General features: G+C 40.0%; 1 protein-coding gene across 4 annotated transcripts in view; it reads left to right on the forward strand.

Moving 5' to 3' along the window:
- The window catches only part of pcxb (pyruvate carboxylase b), a 282,300-nt gene that overhangs the window by 90,580 nt on the left and 174,761 nt on the right, over positions 1 to 16,959 (forward strand). For all 4 annotated transcript variants that reach the window (XM_005468082.4, XM_003452415.5, XM_005468083.3 and 1 more), the window contains exon 11: positions 4,709 to 4,871. In XM_005468082.4, coding sequence (XP_005468139.1) covers positions 4,709 to 4,871 — 163 coding nt within the window. The remainder of the gene's footprint in view (positions 1 to 4,708; positions 4,872 to 16,959) is intronic.

A 16,959-nucleotide genomic window follows, 5' to 3' on the forward strand; every position in this document is an offset into this window, starting at 1 on the left:
TCCACAAGAAAATGTGCGTTTAGCCATCAAAGCTGAGATAACACAGTATGAAGACCGACCTCCATACTTCAGATATTTCTTGGCTGTCTGCTTTGTCCTGGTGAAACACGGTTTGTGCTGCTGGTCCCCAAAAAGTTTTGTTATACTGAAATCTGACTTGCACTGTTTGATAATAGCAGTCATTAATGAATCCAGCTAATGCTGGAAATGCCCAATGATTGGACCTTTATGTAGTCCCATAGTTGATAAAGTGTATGTCTTATTTATATCTCTAGTAGATTGGTGTTTTAGGGTTGGTGTAAGCATTTACAGGCAACTTAAGTAGCCTTAAGTGAGGTTGTTGCACAGATGGTAGAAGCAAAGGCCAAGTAATGTATTTGGCATTTGAGTTCTGACAGCATTTAAAAAACAAAAAAGCAGTTCTGGCAGGGATGATAAATAAACTTGTCAGCTGAAACAGAGCAGAACAGATATCCGATATTGGACTGGGCATGTTGAAGGATTTATTCTCGGCATTTTCAGGACAAAAAATATTGGTTTGGATGTATCAAAGGTATGGCCTTAAAGTCAGAATAAGCAGTACTCTAGAAATATTGAAAGAGTTTGGTACATTTAGTAAAAATCTGTAAAAATATTCATTATATATATTTTTAGATGCAAAAATGTCGCAAGTACATAGACATATTTTATGTTGTCATTTATGAAGTTGGAAAGGACTTGCATTTCTACAGCTACAAAGTTTGCTCAAGCTAGAGTTCCTTCCCTCTCGTTGGCTTAGTGTATAAAAGAAAAGAGCAGGCAGCTTTGTATTGCGTTGTATTCGTTGTAATTATTTGCTGAACTGGGGAATATGCTCTGCTAAACCTAAAAACAATTGACAAGTGCCTTAAGGCAGGTGGTGAATAATTTCTGAATGCAGTCTAAAGTTGTTGTACTGTGGTGGGTTCCCGAGTCTGAACCTTGTCATCATTTTCAGTTTATGTTGTGCTTACGTGCTTCATACTTGAAACAAAATAATTTAATCAAATTTCCACCATCTAATTGACAAAGAACAAACCGTGGGCCGGGTAGTGCTGCAACTCAGGAGTACCTAGTTTGGTGGGCTCTAGGCGAAATATAATTAAACTGCTATTTGTAGCCTGCCGAGTGCTCGGTGCATGAAGGGTACTTGCATGAGAGAGTGCACACACAATATGCAGAAAAGAGAGCATAGGGGTCAACCACTTGTGGGTTTGTTTTGTTTGGTTTTTTTTAATGAGCAGACTTTTATAAACTTGCATGTTGGCCGTGGATAAATGGATCTCGTCACTTTTTGGCAAAATTTGCAGTCTTACTAAGTTGGATATAGTAAAATATATATAGGCACAGCTGCATTAGTGCAACACATAATATACACGTCAGATTAAAGAGGAACATATCAGACTTTTGTTTGACAGTGAAATTTGTAGAACTTTAAAATATTTATTTTACATGATACATTCATTGTCAGTAAGTTTTAAAAAAGGGTCGCACCGTAGTGAAGTCGTGCTCAGAGGACGAACAGCAGCATCTCCTGGGCTTCGCTCAAATACCTCAACTGTACTAGTGTGAGTAACTTTTAATTCAAGTGTGTATGTGAGAGAGAGAGGGAGGCAAGTAGCTGCAGTGTCAGAAAAGTAAATGCTTTTAATGGCTGTTACCTTACTTTAGCCATGAAGTGTGTTGGCGTAATCTGAGGCTGCGCTAAAGTATCAGGTGAAGAAGCAGAGAGCTGCGATGGGCTTCGGATTGTGTAACCAGGCTGCTTAAGTAGCGGGTCCATTTTTAAACTTTCTAATTTTGTTGATGTAGCAATTTCTGGGCTCCACATACTTTTAGTAGTGTGTGTGTGTGTGTGTGTGTGTATATAATAACAGAACATTATTGTACAGAGAACTTCCAGATCTGGCATTTCTTGCATTGAACCATAAAACACAAACGGTGAGATTGAATATTAATAATCCATTTATTAATTATGCATACCCATAACCCATATAATTTTTTCCAGTTACAAAGTATATATTCAACCTGATTTTGATGTCCTAGGCTTGCAAATGAGTCCTGCATTATATATGTAGCATGTATATTATAGTAAAGATGGTTATGAGATTCCTAAACAAGGGAGAATCCTGAAGGACACAAACATCAAATAGTGACGTTTAGGCAAACAGTATTTCCGTTTGGATATTTCTTGATCTTTCAGTCCCTGTTTTAGTCTTCTTACTACAGGTCATTCTCAGACCTTGAGATTATTTGAAAGTGTGGAAATGTGGTAATGTAATCTATTTGAGTCGGAGCTTTCAGGACCCATTATACAGCTATCTGCATTATTCCTGACCTGAAGTCTCATCCCTGCTTAGTGTCCAACTTTGTTTCTGTACAGATGTTTCAGGTCAGTCCTAATAACTCTGGTTAATCCTCTGTGTTCTCTACTTTGCCAGCAGTTACGACATGTAGCATTTACTGTCCTCGCATTTTTATTGTAGCCGAGCAACGGCTCTTAGGCTGTAGCGCGGCATTTACTTCACCGAAGGCAAATCGCCTTCATCCCCTTCCTGCATGGTTGGGCCACATTGTGTAACTTGCTAATGATCCAAATGACTTTTATTCTGTAAATGACTGCACTGAGGGACAGATGTTGCTGCAGGCGCTTTAATTTGTCGGAGTCAAATTAGTATACAATGAATTTCATAAACCTTCAAGGCTTCAATCAGAATAGCCTTATGTTTTCCAGATAAATTATGTACAGAAGGAAATCTAGGTCAGACTTGATCTGTACAATAAAAAAAGCCAAGCGTTTGACTCTCAAGTGAGAAAATGTTTTGTCATCTCGTTTGTCATTGAAATATTTATTTGCATAACACTAAAGAAGTTCAGTAGGAACAGTGTTTCCATTTTCCATCTCATAAGCCGTATATTGGAATTTCAATACTTGTCCTTTTGGGTTTATTTATTTTTGTTGTGTTTTTCCTTTTTTTCTTCTGCATTACTTTTAATGAATATCTGAATGCTCTGCAGATGTCAGTGTGTTTATATTAAGTGAGCAAGTTGAACTGACAGAAGGCGTTAATAAACAAAATTATTTTGACAGTAACTAAATTTGTCTTCACCATTATATGTATTATAGTTTTATCTCAATTATTTGCCTCAATAAAATTGTACACAACATAAGAGAAAATAAAAATCCCTGTTCCTGTGTACTGTCTGGTAAAGCTCTATAGCCCTCAGAGGCTAACAGTGTGGATACATAGTAACCAGTTTTTGTTGGTAGTATTCTCAGTCTGGTTTCGAATCTATCCTAATTAAAAATAAAATAAAATGCAGAGAAACCGAGAAATTTCCATAACTGCTGTTGGGGGCAATATCCCAGTGCGTCTCATTTCATCTTGTTCTTTTGTTATTGGAAGATTTGAGTGGAGCTGTCTAACTTCAAAGTTCCAACTTATTCATGAAAGTGGAACAAAGACATGATGTTGGCGCCTGTCCAACTTATCAAGAGAGATGGTGTCTTCCACCAACACATTTCACACCAGGCTGATGCATAATTGTCCTTCTGTTTAGCCAGGATGTGGATGCAACAGAAATGAGACGTAGAGGAGATGAAAGCCAAAACAGTGACCATGATCTAAGCTTGTGTGCCAATGTGTTTCTCATTCAACCTTCAAGGTGGAGAGGTTGGGTAGTTGTTTGTGTTGGGCAGCGGGTGAGTTGCCTGGACATTATGTGTGAGGAATTGCATCTCCCCCCACCCACGCACTCTGTCCACAGCTGCATTTAAAATGTGCCCCCATTAAAATAAACAGGAAGTATTTTTATACATTGTGGTTGTGTGTTTGACTGCACAAGGTCATGAAGCTTAACCCAGAACGTCTCATTTGAGCTTTACATTTAAATAAATGCATTCAGATGAGCCAAAATTGATGTTAAGGGTTACAGCTCATGGAAATGGGAGAAACTCTGTCCCTCTTGCATTTAAATTCCTTCTTATATTGAATAATTACTGAATACAGATTTACATAATGTACTGCTGTTTGTGTGCATGCAGTTACCCCCGAGTGATGATGCATTTCTAGAGTTGTGAATAAAGTGTTTTGCATATGTAAAACAATTTGTTTACTTTACTTTTCTGATGTTGTTTGAAATGTAATATAATAACACACAGAGCTGAATGAAACATGCTGTGAGCACCTAAATCTGTGAGAGTGACACATTCAAATTTTAATAAAGCAAAATAGTAGTGGTCTATTCATCTTTGTAGCACCTTAGTATGCCTAATAATCTCTAATGAACACAAGTTATGTTGCCCATTTATCACTTGGTTGGATTATGTTAAATTGGATTTACTGTGCCCAGCTTGTTTACCCCTCTCTCTGTCCAGGAGTTATTGTTTCAGCAGCATTAAATTAGTAGTAGGATATCAAATGCATTGTTTTCTTGTCAAACACTGCAGATTCATTTCCTCAAGTGAGAAATTAAACCCATTTTATCTCCAGACCCTCTCTGCCCCGATTTTATGCCAAGAATAGCTAAAAAAATCTTACATTAAGGGGAAAGTGGTCTTTCTGCTCCCATAAGCCTTGTAAGTGTGGGAGAAAATGTTCTCCAGTGACATCAAGGGAAATTAAGGGCTATTCAAACCATACTCAGGTTGTCCATAATTCACCTCATCGCCTCTCTCTCTCTGCAACAGCGTGGACCTGGTGCATGCTCAGCTCCATGTGTGCGAGGGCCGCAGCCTGCCAGAACTCGGCCTCAAACAAGACAAGATCAGGGTGAATGGCTGCGCAATCCAGTGTAGAGTGACAACAGAGGACCCATCCAGAGGCTTCCAGCCAGACACGGGAAGGATTGAGGTAGGCTTTATCTACAAGTGCCCTCATTGTGTTTATTTGCCGGTGTAGTGAAGCTGTTTGTCTACTAAGAAACCTAATGAAGATGGCAAAGGCCAAAAGAGGCCAGCTGATTTTAAAAAATCAAAAAGCCTTTTTGTGGCGGTTCAGATGGCGTGAACAAGACTGCAAGAGTTAAAAGCTTCTTTCTTTTTGGCGAAAATTGCAGGAATAATAATATTATTTAAAAATTTCATGTGTACATTTTCCACCAGTATCCTGGGATCTCTAAATTCACTAAATCTGCCAGAGGAGTTGAGTGCACTCTACCAAAAGCCAGTGTTTGCGGCATATCAAATTATTTTAACCTTGTTAGTTTATACTCAAACAATAAGAGCCTCGGAGCCGACCATGCGTGCACCTGCATCGTGATCTTGATTTCTGAAAATAGTCAGTGATTCCAAACGAGAACTATTCCCATAGTGATATGATATAATTTTCCTGTTTTAATGAGAGAGGAGTATTCACATCCAGCACGGTCTGGGTGAGGCTACTGACAGGAACTAGAAATGTGGAAGCTTTCACTGATGGGTGCATTTAAACCATTACTGAGTGGATTCATCGTTGTCTGAAGCTGGGGGTGTTGAAAACATTTCTTTTGGTTTACAAGTACTTTGTTCCACATTTTGATTAAAAAGAAATGGATTACCAATGACTTTTTGGTCTTGCCAATTAATTCTGTCAAAAAGGGGTGAACTAGAAGTTGTTTTGCATATAGATTTAAATTGAATTTGTCATTTCATTTGGCTCCAAGGGGTTTTAGTTTATTACCGGGATACGTGGCTCAATGATCAGACTTAATTTAACCTGGAAATATCAGCGCATTAAAGAAAGAGCCATCTCGGAATTTTCCTAATTTTAAGTTGTATTATAGTGTGCAGCATATATTTCAGGATCACCTTTAAATTGGCCTTGCAGGACCAAACATCTAATCTGTTTTTAAATACCATCCTCATTAGATGGCATTCTCACGTTCATTACTATTCACCGTGAAAATTGTGTGAGAAGAGTGGCCATGAAGGGGCTTGTGACCTTTCCATTTCAAGGACTTTCCATCTTGTTTCTACTCCATATTTTTCCTATTCAGCTCCACCCTGCAATTCTCAGAAACCTTCCTCCAGCCCACCACTCATCTTAACAATAATGTACATATTTCACACACCCTGATTCCCTCTTCATAGAGCACTCACTCTTCTTTTCAGCCATTTTATTAATTTCCTTCTCCATCGGTTTTATCCCGGTCTCTTTTCCTGTCATCCTGCACCATTTACCTGTGATTTTGAATGAGGAAACATGATGGACAATAGAGGGATGCCTCACCACCACCATGCAATGTGAATGAAATAAACACATTCAATAAAGAGAGGAATGGGACATAAGAGGAACTTAATAAATTATTGCTGGACAGCCGTGACTGGTCGGAGGCGGAGCAACACAGTAAAAGGTGAAGGGCACGAGGATGAAAGTTATAGGTTGTAATTCACTTGAGGTGTCCGAGGAAAGTCGGGCAATTGGCTTTGAGAAATGACGACACTGAAACTTCTGCACAGGGTTGGAGCTGATACAGATGACCCTTAAAACACGATGCTCCAAATATTTGAAACCTATGTGGTTGTAGCACAGAAGGTGATAAATAAATTCTTCATGTTAGAAAAGCATAAAAATCAGGAAAAAACAAAGGTGGGTTATTTAATGTTGGCGGTAAAAAGGGAACAGCACCACATCAGAGGCTATTTTTCTCATCTGTATGTAAAGAGCAAAGTGATGCAAAACCAAGGTAAATACTTGGCGCACATTTGCAGTGCTGTTCCTTAGCTTTCCGGGGCTGTTCACCGTGCACGTGTGTGCTAAAGCAAACAAAGCAGGGAGGAAAAATTGAACTTTGATAATAATGGATAGCAAGATTTGAACCTGAACTTCAAAATCAATAGGCAGCGTTTTATTTATTATAGGAATGAAGTCATTAGAGTTTTTCTGGGGCTTCTAGTTACTTTTCTCACCAGTATGGTGCCATACTTGCACCAACATATTCACCCCCAGGCAAGTTTCTGCCCTGAATAGATTTAATAGATGTGTTGCCAGGGAATAATGGATATACTTTGTTAAAACAAATCCCATCCAGAACTACCACAGCTGCATTTTCATTGCAAGAAGTTAAAAATTGTATTGGTACATTTTTTAATAAGTTCAGTAAATTATGCCTTTTTAGACTTTTTGGAAAACAACATGTAGAAGTTAAATTTGGTTAAAAACAATTGATATTCAGTGAACCTTTACAATATTAACCAGCTTCATGCAACACAGCAAGGTTAGTGTTTAATTGGCACGGTGTGGATATACCACAGAGGTCTGCACGCACTGAGTGGTATTAAAATCTCACAAGTCTGACTTGTATTTTTCATGTCAGCTCTTAAATAGAATTTCCTTCAGGTGTTGACTACCTGCAATATACAGTTTCCCTAAACTACTGTTTTCTCTTCTTCTCTCGGTTCATATTCTCCATAAGATGCTTTGCTTATGCACCATTAAAACATTGGAGGAAGCAGAATGAAAAATATGCTAATGCCCTTAGCTTTAGGGGAGCGTAGCCTGGAGCAAGTAAAATGGTGTTTAGGCATAGGAGGCACAGAGGAGAGGTTCATAGAGGGAGAAATAAAGTCAGGTGTGAGCGAGGGATGAGGAGTGATGGATGCCGTAGTGCAAGCTCGGCAGCAGCCCCGTCGACAGAGTGACGGGGAGGAATGGACTGCCTGCTTTGGAAGGCGAAGGGGGGAGAGTATTAAAGCAGCACCTTGACATTTTGTATTTTAATCTATTTTTCTTCAGCAGACGCTCTTCACATTCGGTGTGTTTGCGAGTCTTATGGCACGTAAACGCTGTGATCAGTTTAGCTTTGTGAGATATGAAGGTGATTCTAAGAAGCACAAGTGGAAAAACCTTTACTCCCGTAGTGTGATAAGTGGATGATGAAAGACTATTTACTGAACCCTGAAATCACGTTACAGCGGTAAAATAAAGATGGTGGAAATATGGTTTTGTTGTTCACAGCGGGGGGAAACAGTAGGGGTGAGTTTGAGCTTGCTTCATAGTATGCTGAGGTATTGAAGCGAATGATTAACATGTGATCTAAGGGAGCAGCGATCACCCTTCTTTCATCTCGGCGTTTATCTGCTGATCCATCTTCAGAGTTGCTCCATTGCGCTCGTGTCTTCCTTTCCTCTTAACTCTGTCCTCCTCCTCTCCTTGTCAACGGTGCCCTTTTCTCCCAGTTTCCCATTGTTTCCAAATTTGCTCTCAATCCATTACGTCCAACCATCAATCTTCCCTCATCCTTTCATCCCTTCACCTTTAACATCCCTTAACCTTTAACATTACCAACAATCTATTCCATTCCTTTTCTCACATTTGTCTTTCCCATCTTCGTCTCTGCAAAAAGGTAGCAAGTAACAAGGCCAAGTCCTGCTGTTCTCCTCTCCTCCCAGTGTTCATTTTATTCAACCTCCTCCTGTTACTCAGAAACTCATTTTACATCTTCCTTTTCCTCTCACTCACTCTGCCTCCACTCTGTCCTCCCTTCCTGCTGTCATGTCCTGCTCGGCGTACTAAACCAGGGGAACAGAAAACCCTTACTGGAGCAATACCAGACTACTTCATCTTCTCCTTCTTCATTCATTGTCCCATTAGTCATAATGTGACGATCAGATGAGGATTTAACTGTCCTCCCATACATCACTTGTCTTTTCTCTTCGACGTGTCAACCAGCATTACTCACATCTGTGTCTCCACTTCCACCCCCCCAACAGCATCCTTCTCTTGTTTGTTTCTTTTAATGGAACACATTTGCATGCGTCCCTCAGCGTATTTGATGTTTAAAAATGCTGCTGCCTGTGCACGGGTCTACAGGCCTGTGTGTGCCTGTGTGTGCCTCGTTCATCCGAGGAGCAGTCTTGAGTTTGAAAACAGGTTGAGTCCTAATTAGAGGAAGTGTATTTGTCTTGCCTATCATCATAAAAACACCTTCAGCTGCACACCATAAACAGACCGGCTCAATCTTATTGGCAGTTTCATCACTATTATCTTTCATTTTCTTCCCTGCCATTAACAGAGCCGTCAGTCACCGGTGTAATCACTGGTGACTGAACTTGGTCTTTTATAAGTTTGAACTCCTGCTTAAAAGTGCTGAGTTTTGACTGTTGATCGATTTCCTATGTGCTGTTTTTATTTATTTTTGTGATTTGGGGCTGTCCCAGATTTTAAAAAAGTGATTAACATAAGAGGAATTTTGACAGTATGTTTTCAAAACTGTGGTCCTGCATTGCACTGTGAAAGAGGCTCAGAGTTGGCTCTTTAAAAATGCAGGTATCTCACTGGGTCATCTCATCATGCCTGCTACCATTACCTGCAGTACTGTGAAAGTCTTGGAAAAATAGGTGCAGTGAGTTTATTTGAGCATGTAGAAACACAAACGAATATACGGCAAAGACGGTGTGGGTGTAATTCAAAGTCAATATTTGGTATGACCACCTGTATTCTTCAGGCTCTACATGCTTGTTGGACATTCAGAGCTCCCCTTTCGATGCTCGATGCCATTTTATTCAGTTTTGTCAGATAATCCCACACTGGTTCAATAAAGCTGACATTTTAAAATTTCAGCACTTCATCAGACCCGTTGCCACTGATTTTCAGTCCAGTTCTGGTGTAATTTGGCACACCCCGTTTCCCTGCCTCAAGAATGGCTTCCTGACAGCCACACGTCCACTGAGACGGTTTCTGATGAGGCTTTAGTGAACAGTAGCTGGATCAACCGAAGGGCCAAATGCCTCTCCAGGTCCTGTCTCAAGTCTTTATTGGATTTCCCCCCCCCGCTTTGTTTCTTATGAAAATGACTTTCAGATGCTTTAGATGGCTTTTAGTGCTGCCACTGTACAGCATGCCAAGTTTTTAGTTAATAGCTGAATACTTTTATTTTAAGCTTGTCTCTAAATTCAACTAAAGAAATGGAAACAAATGTCGTGACAGGCTTTCAGTAACAAAGTGCCTTAAGATGCAAAATTGGGTGTTAAGGTGCAACACTAATCTCAGTAGTTTATCAAACGAGTAAAAACAGAAACACTGAAAATGGTCAGCTACAAGGACCGGACTGCACATGTGAGGAAGCAGCCAATGTCCAAAGGAACCCTTTGCACAGACTTTTGTACAATACTGTATTCAGCCCAACCAGCAGATGTGCATTCAGGAAAACCCAGATGAGTTTTTCGAGAAAACTTTGTACAGTTCATCCAGCTGCCGTTGAAGAGAACAAGCAAAGGAAGTGTAGCTGTTTGTCATACCTATTTATTAATACTGTGCAGTTAATGTTATTATCGTACAGTCAATATATGCGAACGCCTGACTTTTGCATCCTTGTTTATTGGATCCAGTGTAGCTTGTATTAAACTTCTGAGACTGCTGAAATTTCATAATCTTTAGATGCCTTAAGGATGCTATAATGTAATTTCAGCTAGTTTAAAAGTTATTAGTCCAAGTCTGGTGTAGGGCTTTGCAGTCTACTTGTGGTGTGAAAGAAAAACGAACCAATCACAAGGCTGTGTGAGTAAATGAAATTAAACTGCTAAACAAAACCCACAGTGACACATGATGTAACCTTGGCGGTCTGTGCGCTCATAACTAAAGGACTAGCAGTATTTTCCATAATGGTAGTAAAAAGTGTCGAGGTCAGCATTTGTCTATAAAAAGCTGTTTGGCACCATCACTGGTAATGATAATGGTAACCCTATTATTTTATATGCAGATTAAAGTCATTCCTTCGCAGAGAGACGAACACATTTGGTGCAGTAAACCATGTCATGCACTTATTAGTCAGCAGGATGTGATTTTCCCACACATGCAGTATGTAGATGTGATGATGCAAGATCACATCTACTGTCCAGTGACTTCACGAGAGGAAACGTCTCTTTTGGTTTCCTATAGCACTATACAAGGATTACACATAAAGCAAGAAAACAGAGTAAGGGACACGTTCACATTGCCCCTTGTTAACACCCCTGACCACAACACCAGAAACGCAGACCTGCAGGAGGGCAAACCAGCAGCACTGTGGCTACAGACACGCATGCAGCCCTACAAGATGTAATTTCCCCAGAAAAAAGGCTTTGACCTTGAAGGTCGTGGGTGGGGTGATTCCTCCCATGTGAGCGGTGTCTACGCAGGCGGAGTTTGTTGTATCGCTGTGTGAAGAATGTTTTATCATATTTATCTTTTTTTTTTTTTTAACCTGTTTTTGTATCTCATGCATTGAATGCAGCATTTTCCCACCCTCCCTTTCCCATCTTTGCCTCTCATCACCATGGTAATTATAGGCCCATACCAGCCTGTATTTTTACAGAGTGACATTTCTCCCGTTCTTTTATTAGTTTACCCTCGACTGAATTGTCTGCTCATCCATTTGGTGTGCCTCGCTCTGTGTTTCTACCTCTTTCTCATCTCTCCTCTTTCTATTTGTATTTTTCACTGCTAATTTTTGTTCATCAAAGCCAAATATTTGCTTATAATGTGCACGGAAATGATCATGTTGGCAAATCCTTTTAATGATTTGACAAAAACAACTGTGGAACATGTTGAGAGACCGTCGGTGTTTGTATTTGAGTCATGAAAGTCTCAGTGAGCAAAGTTTCTTACTCGGCTGCTGTAGCTCATTCAGGAGAAATCTATTTTCATTCAAAGACCAAAGCTTATTGAAATTGGGGAAATATGCATGAGCGAACATCGTGAAATGCTTTGTCACACTCCCAATTTTCACTTAAACTGCTCCAGATTCCAGGTGTCAAAGAAAATCCCGACTGTTATGGATAGTCGATGGCATCGATTTTTTTGAAATCGTTGCCGTTCCTCGGTAGTCTTCAATTTCCAGCGACAAAACTCCTCCCAGCAATAAGAGCATTTGTGATTATCTGGTTCTCTTTTTTTAAAAAATGTTACAATGAGACAAATTAAATAATTCTTGTTAGCAAATTGGTCTGCCGACGAAGTGAGGAGTAAGTGGATACATCTCGGAGGAATAAAGGAAGCAACAAAACAAATGAGTTTTCAGGCATAAATCCCACCACTCAGACATCATTAGGAGGAGTGATGAGAAAACGAAGCACGAATTAAACGCTCAACAAAAGGTGTAGTATATCAGCAGAGGGATGCACATCTACAAGCTGCTATGTACACAGTGGATTCTGAAAATATTCAGACTTGAGACATGTTGTAATTTTATGTTTCAATAATTAAATCTTTGCGTCCGTCTTCGCTCTGGAGGAGCCCAGGAAGACGAGCCGCTGCCTTTTCATTGTAGCTGTTGGGGATAATGAAGAATTGATGATGGTGAAAACATGGTTTTTTTTTTTTTTTTGTTTTTTTTTTAGAAAGTTAAAGTTTAGAAGCAGCTCTTCGTCTTATACAAAGACTCGCCAGACACTTCATTAGGTACGCCTTGCTTGTGCTGGACTGGACACTGTTTTACCTCATCCCACAGGTGTTTATAGGATTGATCTGTGGAGACTGTATCGAGGCCGTATTGAGTACCGTGAAGTCATTTTCATGTTCAAGAAACCAGTTTGAGATGATTTAGTGTGGCTATAAAGGGATGAACACAGTCAGCAAGAGTACTCAGAGGCTGTGGCATCTCAATGCTCACCTGGTACTGAGATTTAACTAAGCGTTAGCCCATCTTCACATTATGAAGGCATAACACATCAAATCTGCTCCAAGGTTTGTGTGTTCAGAGATGCTCTTCTACATACCCTGATTGTAATAAGTGGTTACTTGAGTAGGGGTCAACCCTTCTATCAGCTTGAAGCAGTCTAGCTATTCTCCTTTGACCTCTGACATTAACAAGACATTTTCTGCCGCTTACTGAATATTTTCCTTTTTCCCTGATCATTCTCTGTAACCACAGAGTTGGTCATGTGGGAAAATCCCAGTAGATCAGCAGTTTCTCGAATACTCAGACCAACGCGTTTGAACGTGGCATTGTTGTTGGTGCCAAAGTTATATCACCTTTCCTGCCCATTCTGATACTCAGTTTGAGTTTTAACAGGCTGTATTAGCCATGTCTACATGCCTACATGCATTGATTTGCTGCTATGTGATTTCCCTAATTAGACATTTGCATTAATGAGCAGTTGAGCAGGTGTACCTAACAAAATGTCAGGTGAGAGTGTATCCTAACAGGAACCCCAGCTACATTTCTCTCCATATTTTCTACCAGTCTCACTCTGTGTGGTAGTTGCCATCCCTTTCTCCTTTTTACTACATCTTTCTCTGCTCCCACTGTATCTTTTCCCTTCTATTACCCCTTTCACCCTTTCCCCTGGATCCATTTCCATCTGCCCTCCTCACTTCCTGCTGTCACTATCAGGTTCCCCCCTGTTTTCTGCGTCTGTGTTTATGTATGTGATCTAGACTGTACATGCAGGTGTGTGGGAGTGTTGGTGTGCAGCACGTTCAGACGTAGATGTGCTGCATGCACACAGGTGTGTTGGTGTGTCTATAATTGAAATTCCCCGCTGTTGACAAGCCTTCTTGCCGTCTCATATTCCTGTCGTTTATGTTGTTTTTCCAGCTGATCCTCCCTTTCCTCCCTCTCTCCTAACTCTCATTTATCATTCCTCCTGTTTTCTATCTACTCGCTATCACCCTCCCATCTCCTCTCTTCAATTTCATATTTTCCTTTACACCAGTTTTCTTTCTAGTTATTCTTCACTCTTTCTGTCATTTCTCATGTTTTCCCCCTGTGCACCTGCTTCGTGTCTCTTGCTCTTCTGTTAGTTGATTTTTGCAGTTTCATATTTCTTTCCATGTTTTCTTTCACCTTCTTGTCACATTGTTCCCCATCTATTTTTGCCTCTTCCCCTCTCATACCTGATTTCCACCTCCTATTCTTTCTTTTGCACCTCACTCTCATGTCACTCATTAGTTTTTGTAGATTTCCCCCCAGTTTCTCTCCTTTCATCTAATTTTTACATGCTCGTTCTGTTATTTTTCTTATCCCCTCCTCTTTTCATTTATTTCTACATCTTTTAAACACTTCTTTCTAAATCCTTCCACTCATTCTCCCACCTTTCATCCCCTCTATGGAAATCTTTTCCTTATTTATCACTTCTTAGTCCCCCGCTCCTCCATCTTACTTGCTCCTCCCTTACTCGTTTGTCTAAATCGGATTCCTCCCTTTTCTCCCTCCTCCTTTTGTGCACACCTGGTCTCCCATTCACTCTATTCACAGTATACTTCATCTCTTTGCTTCTTAACACTGCACTATTTGTCATTTTGTTTTTCTTCTCATACCTGGCTGTCATTTCCTCTCTCGTCCTTTTGTTTTCAATGTCTTACTTTCTCTCTGCACTCTGGATTCACAGCTCTTATCTGTGTTCTTTCTCAGTCTTACATTTTATATGGAGGATGCTTGCATGTGTTCACACATCTAGTATTAATATAATACAATACTGCATGGTTACATCGAGTGCCGTGTCTGTACTGCAGTATTGAATCAATACTTCAGGAAATCAGTACATTAGGAAAGGCTTACCCTTACATGTTTCCTACACAGTGTCCATATTGAAAGTGTTTAATTTGGCAACAAAAATTCGTTTCTCTTTAGTTGTTTCCCTTTTTGCGTCGGCTGCGAGGCGAATGGAGTAACTGAAGTACTCTGGAAGTAGTTTTTTGAGATTATTGTTCAGGCACTTTCTCCTGTAGAACTTCATAATGTTAGAGCTTTCTGATGCTTAACTTCATCTTGTTATTTATTCATAAAAAAAACACAATTCCCACAATTTGATGTAATTTGTTCTTTCTTTAATCTTCCTGCTGTTACCGTGTTATTGAAAGGCAGATCTGTTTGTTGATTTCAGGCAAGCTCATTTGTTTGTGCAGATGAAACATTACTGAAGGATGCTCGAGTTCATTGGGACTAAATTTGAGGAAGTTTTCATTTTTACCGAAAAAGTTGCGACTGACCCTGTAAAAGACGTTTGTTTAAAGACAGATGGAGACAGTTGAGTTTTTAATGAGGGGATAAGATCAACCTTAGTAGAAAAGCAAACTCTAAAATGGCATCAAATGAGAAATTACACCTACACTCGGTTTTCTTCAGTGATTATCCACTTCAAATGAGCGTTTCCAGCACGTCAGAAGAAAAGAGAGGGGCATTGTTGTTTCTTTAAGACTTCAGTGACCTAAAACTTGATGCTTTTCATTAGAGGATTTTGAAGCTGTGTAATGATAAAATACCCAGCCTCCTTCTGAAACACGACGGTTTCTGTCGGTTTTAAATGACAATAAAATCAAGATTGTTCATTTCTTGAGTGAATGTGCGTAAGATTAAAGACTACTAGCTTCAAGTGTGGTGAAGCACATTTATTCATACTTTGACTGGGGATGCATGGAACAAGTAAACCAGGTGTCTTCATTAGTCATTTATCACAAGGCCTACTTTCAGTTTCCCAAAGCAGAATAGCGATAATAAGCCAGCTGAATCACAGTGGGTCTGCATTCACTAATATGTGCATGAAAATGTTCTTTATGCAAAAGGAAGTGCATGTAAAAAATGACCATAAGTCATGAAATGTGCAATGGTCAGTTTAGGTTTTGCCACCATGTGTATGTTGGTGAATCCAATTCATTAGCAATCAACAGGCTCATGTGTGCACCATTTCTCTATGTATGGAAATAAGCTAACTGCACGATGAAAATACTGTAAGAGAATCCCACAAACCAAAAACATGAGAAAGTCCAGCTGAGGAAACAGAAATCTGTCTGAGGAATGAGCGAGGAGACACAAAAGACGAGACTCGGGCTGAAATAACGCAGACGTTGAACGGTGTTTAACCTTCGATGCTCAAGTAAAAATAGAAAAGCTTTGTACATCAAAGCTGATATAATGAAAAGAGATAAGAAGAAACAGGTGGAGGAACAGAACCACCTGATCTGTCAGCCCAAGATAAGAAACTCGAGGCAATTATTGGAAAACAACCATATCCTCCAGCATCAGTGGGATTGGAAATGAGAAGCTAGACTTTGTGTGATTACATTCAATAACAATGGTAGTCATATTTATAAATAAGATAATGCCTGCTAGTGTGTGTTGAAGCCTACATTATGCTTTTGAGTCTGATTTAAAAATGATTTTTCTGAAAATGATAAGCAACCAAAAAGAAATCACGGAGTATGAACAAATTCTGATAAGATAATATTGATGAAGCTCAGGTTTGTACATGAACTCACTGTTTGTGAATGAGGCCCAATATTAATCTGACCTCATTTTCTTGGGCAAAGTCACAACTTTTAATTGGTATTGTTGACAGCAGCCGCGTGCTTCCTCTGAGAGCGTGGCTACTGAGTTGGACTGGCAGACAAGTGATTCTTTGCATGCTAATTGCAAAGCAGAACAACTGAAGAAGGCTCTCAGGATTATTTTCTCTGGTAGCCATCCTGAAAGTCCCCTGTGTCCTCCAGGGGCCCTGCATTAGCATGACAGGAGTCTGAGCACGCCTTTGTTTCTCGAACATTGAAATGAGCTGGCATATTATAATGCAGAGCCGGTGTCGGTGTCTGTCAGTGCACTGGCTTGCACATCATTCAGGTGCCTTTTCTTTTTTGGGGGGCTGAAAAGGAGGCTTGCACTGAAATAACGGAGTATGTTGAGTAGTTAAAGCATGAAACTTCCTCCAGTTAGCTGGAACTGCGGCCGAAATATACCACAGATTTCCCAGAACACATGACATGGTTATCACATATCGCTCAGCTTGATTATGGAGATGCTATCTATTAGTAATGAATAGATGAGTGCACTGAATATAGATGATGTGCATATGTTACTAATGAGCGTAGTTGAATTTTCAGTTCCTCGGACACCAAAACGGTTGAGCTGATCCTGCCATGTGAATCTGGTACAGCATCTTTTCTTCAGTGTTGTTTATCCCAGACATCAGATTTGGATCTGCCGACCAACCCATCAACACCCCCCTTTCTCTTTACTTAATCTGCACTGCAGGCTGTTCATATCTAC

Source organism: Oreochromis niloticus, linkage group LG3, assembly GCF_001858045.2.
Source record: "Oreochromis niloticus isolate F11D_XX linkage group LG3, O_niloticus_UMD_NMBU, whole genome shotgun sequence".
Taxonomy (NCBI): Eukaryota; Metazoa; Chordata; class Actinopteri; order Cichliformes; family Cichlidae; genus Oreochromis; species Oreochromis niloticus.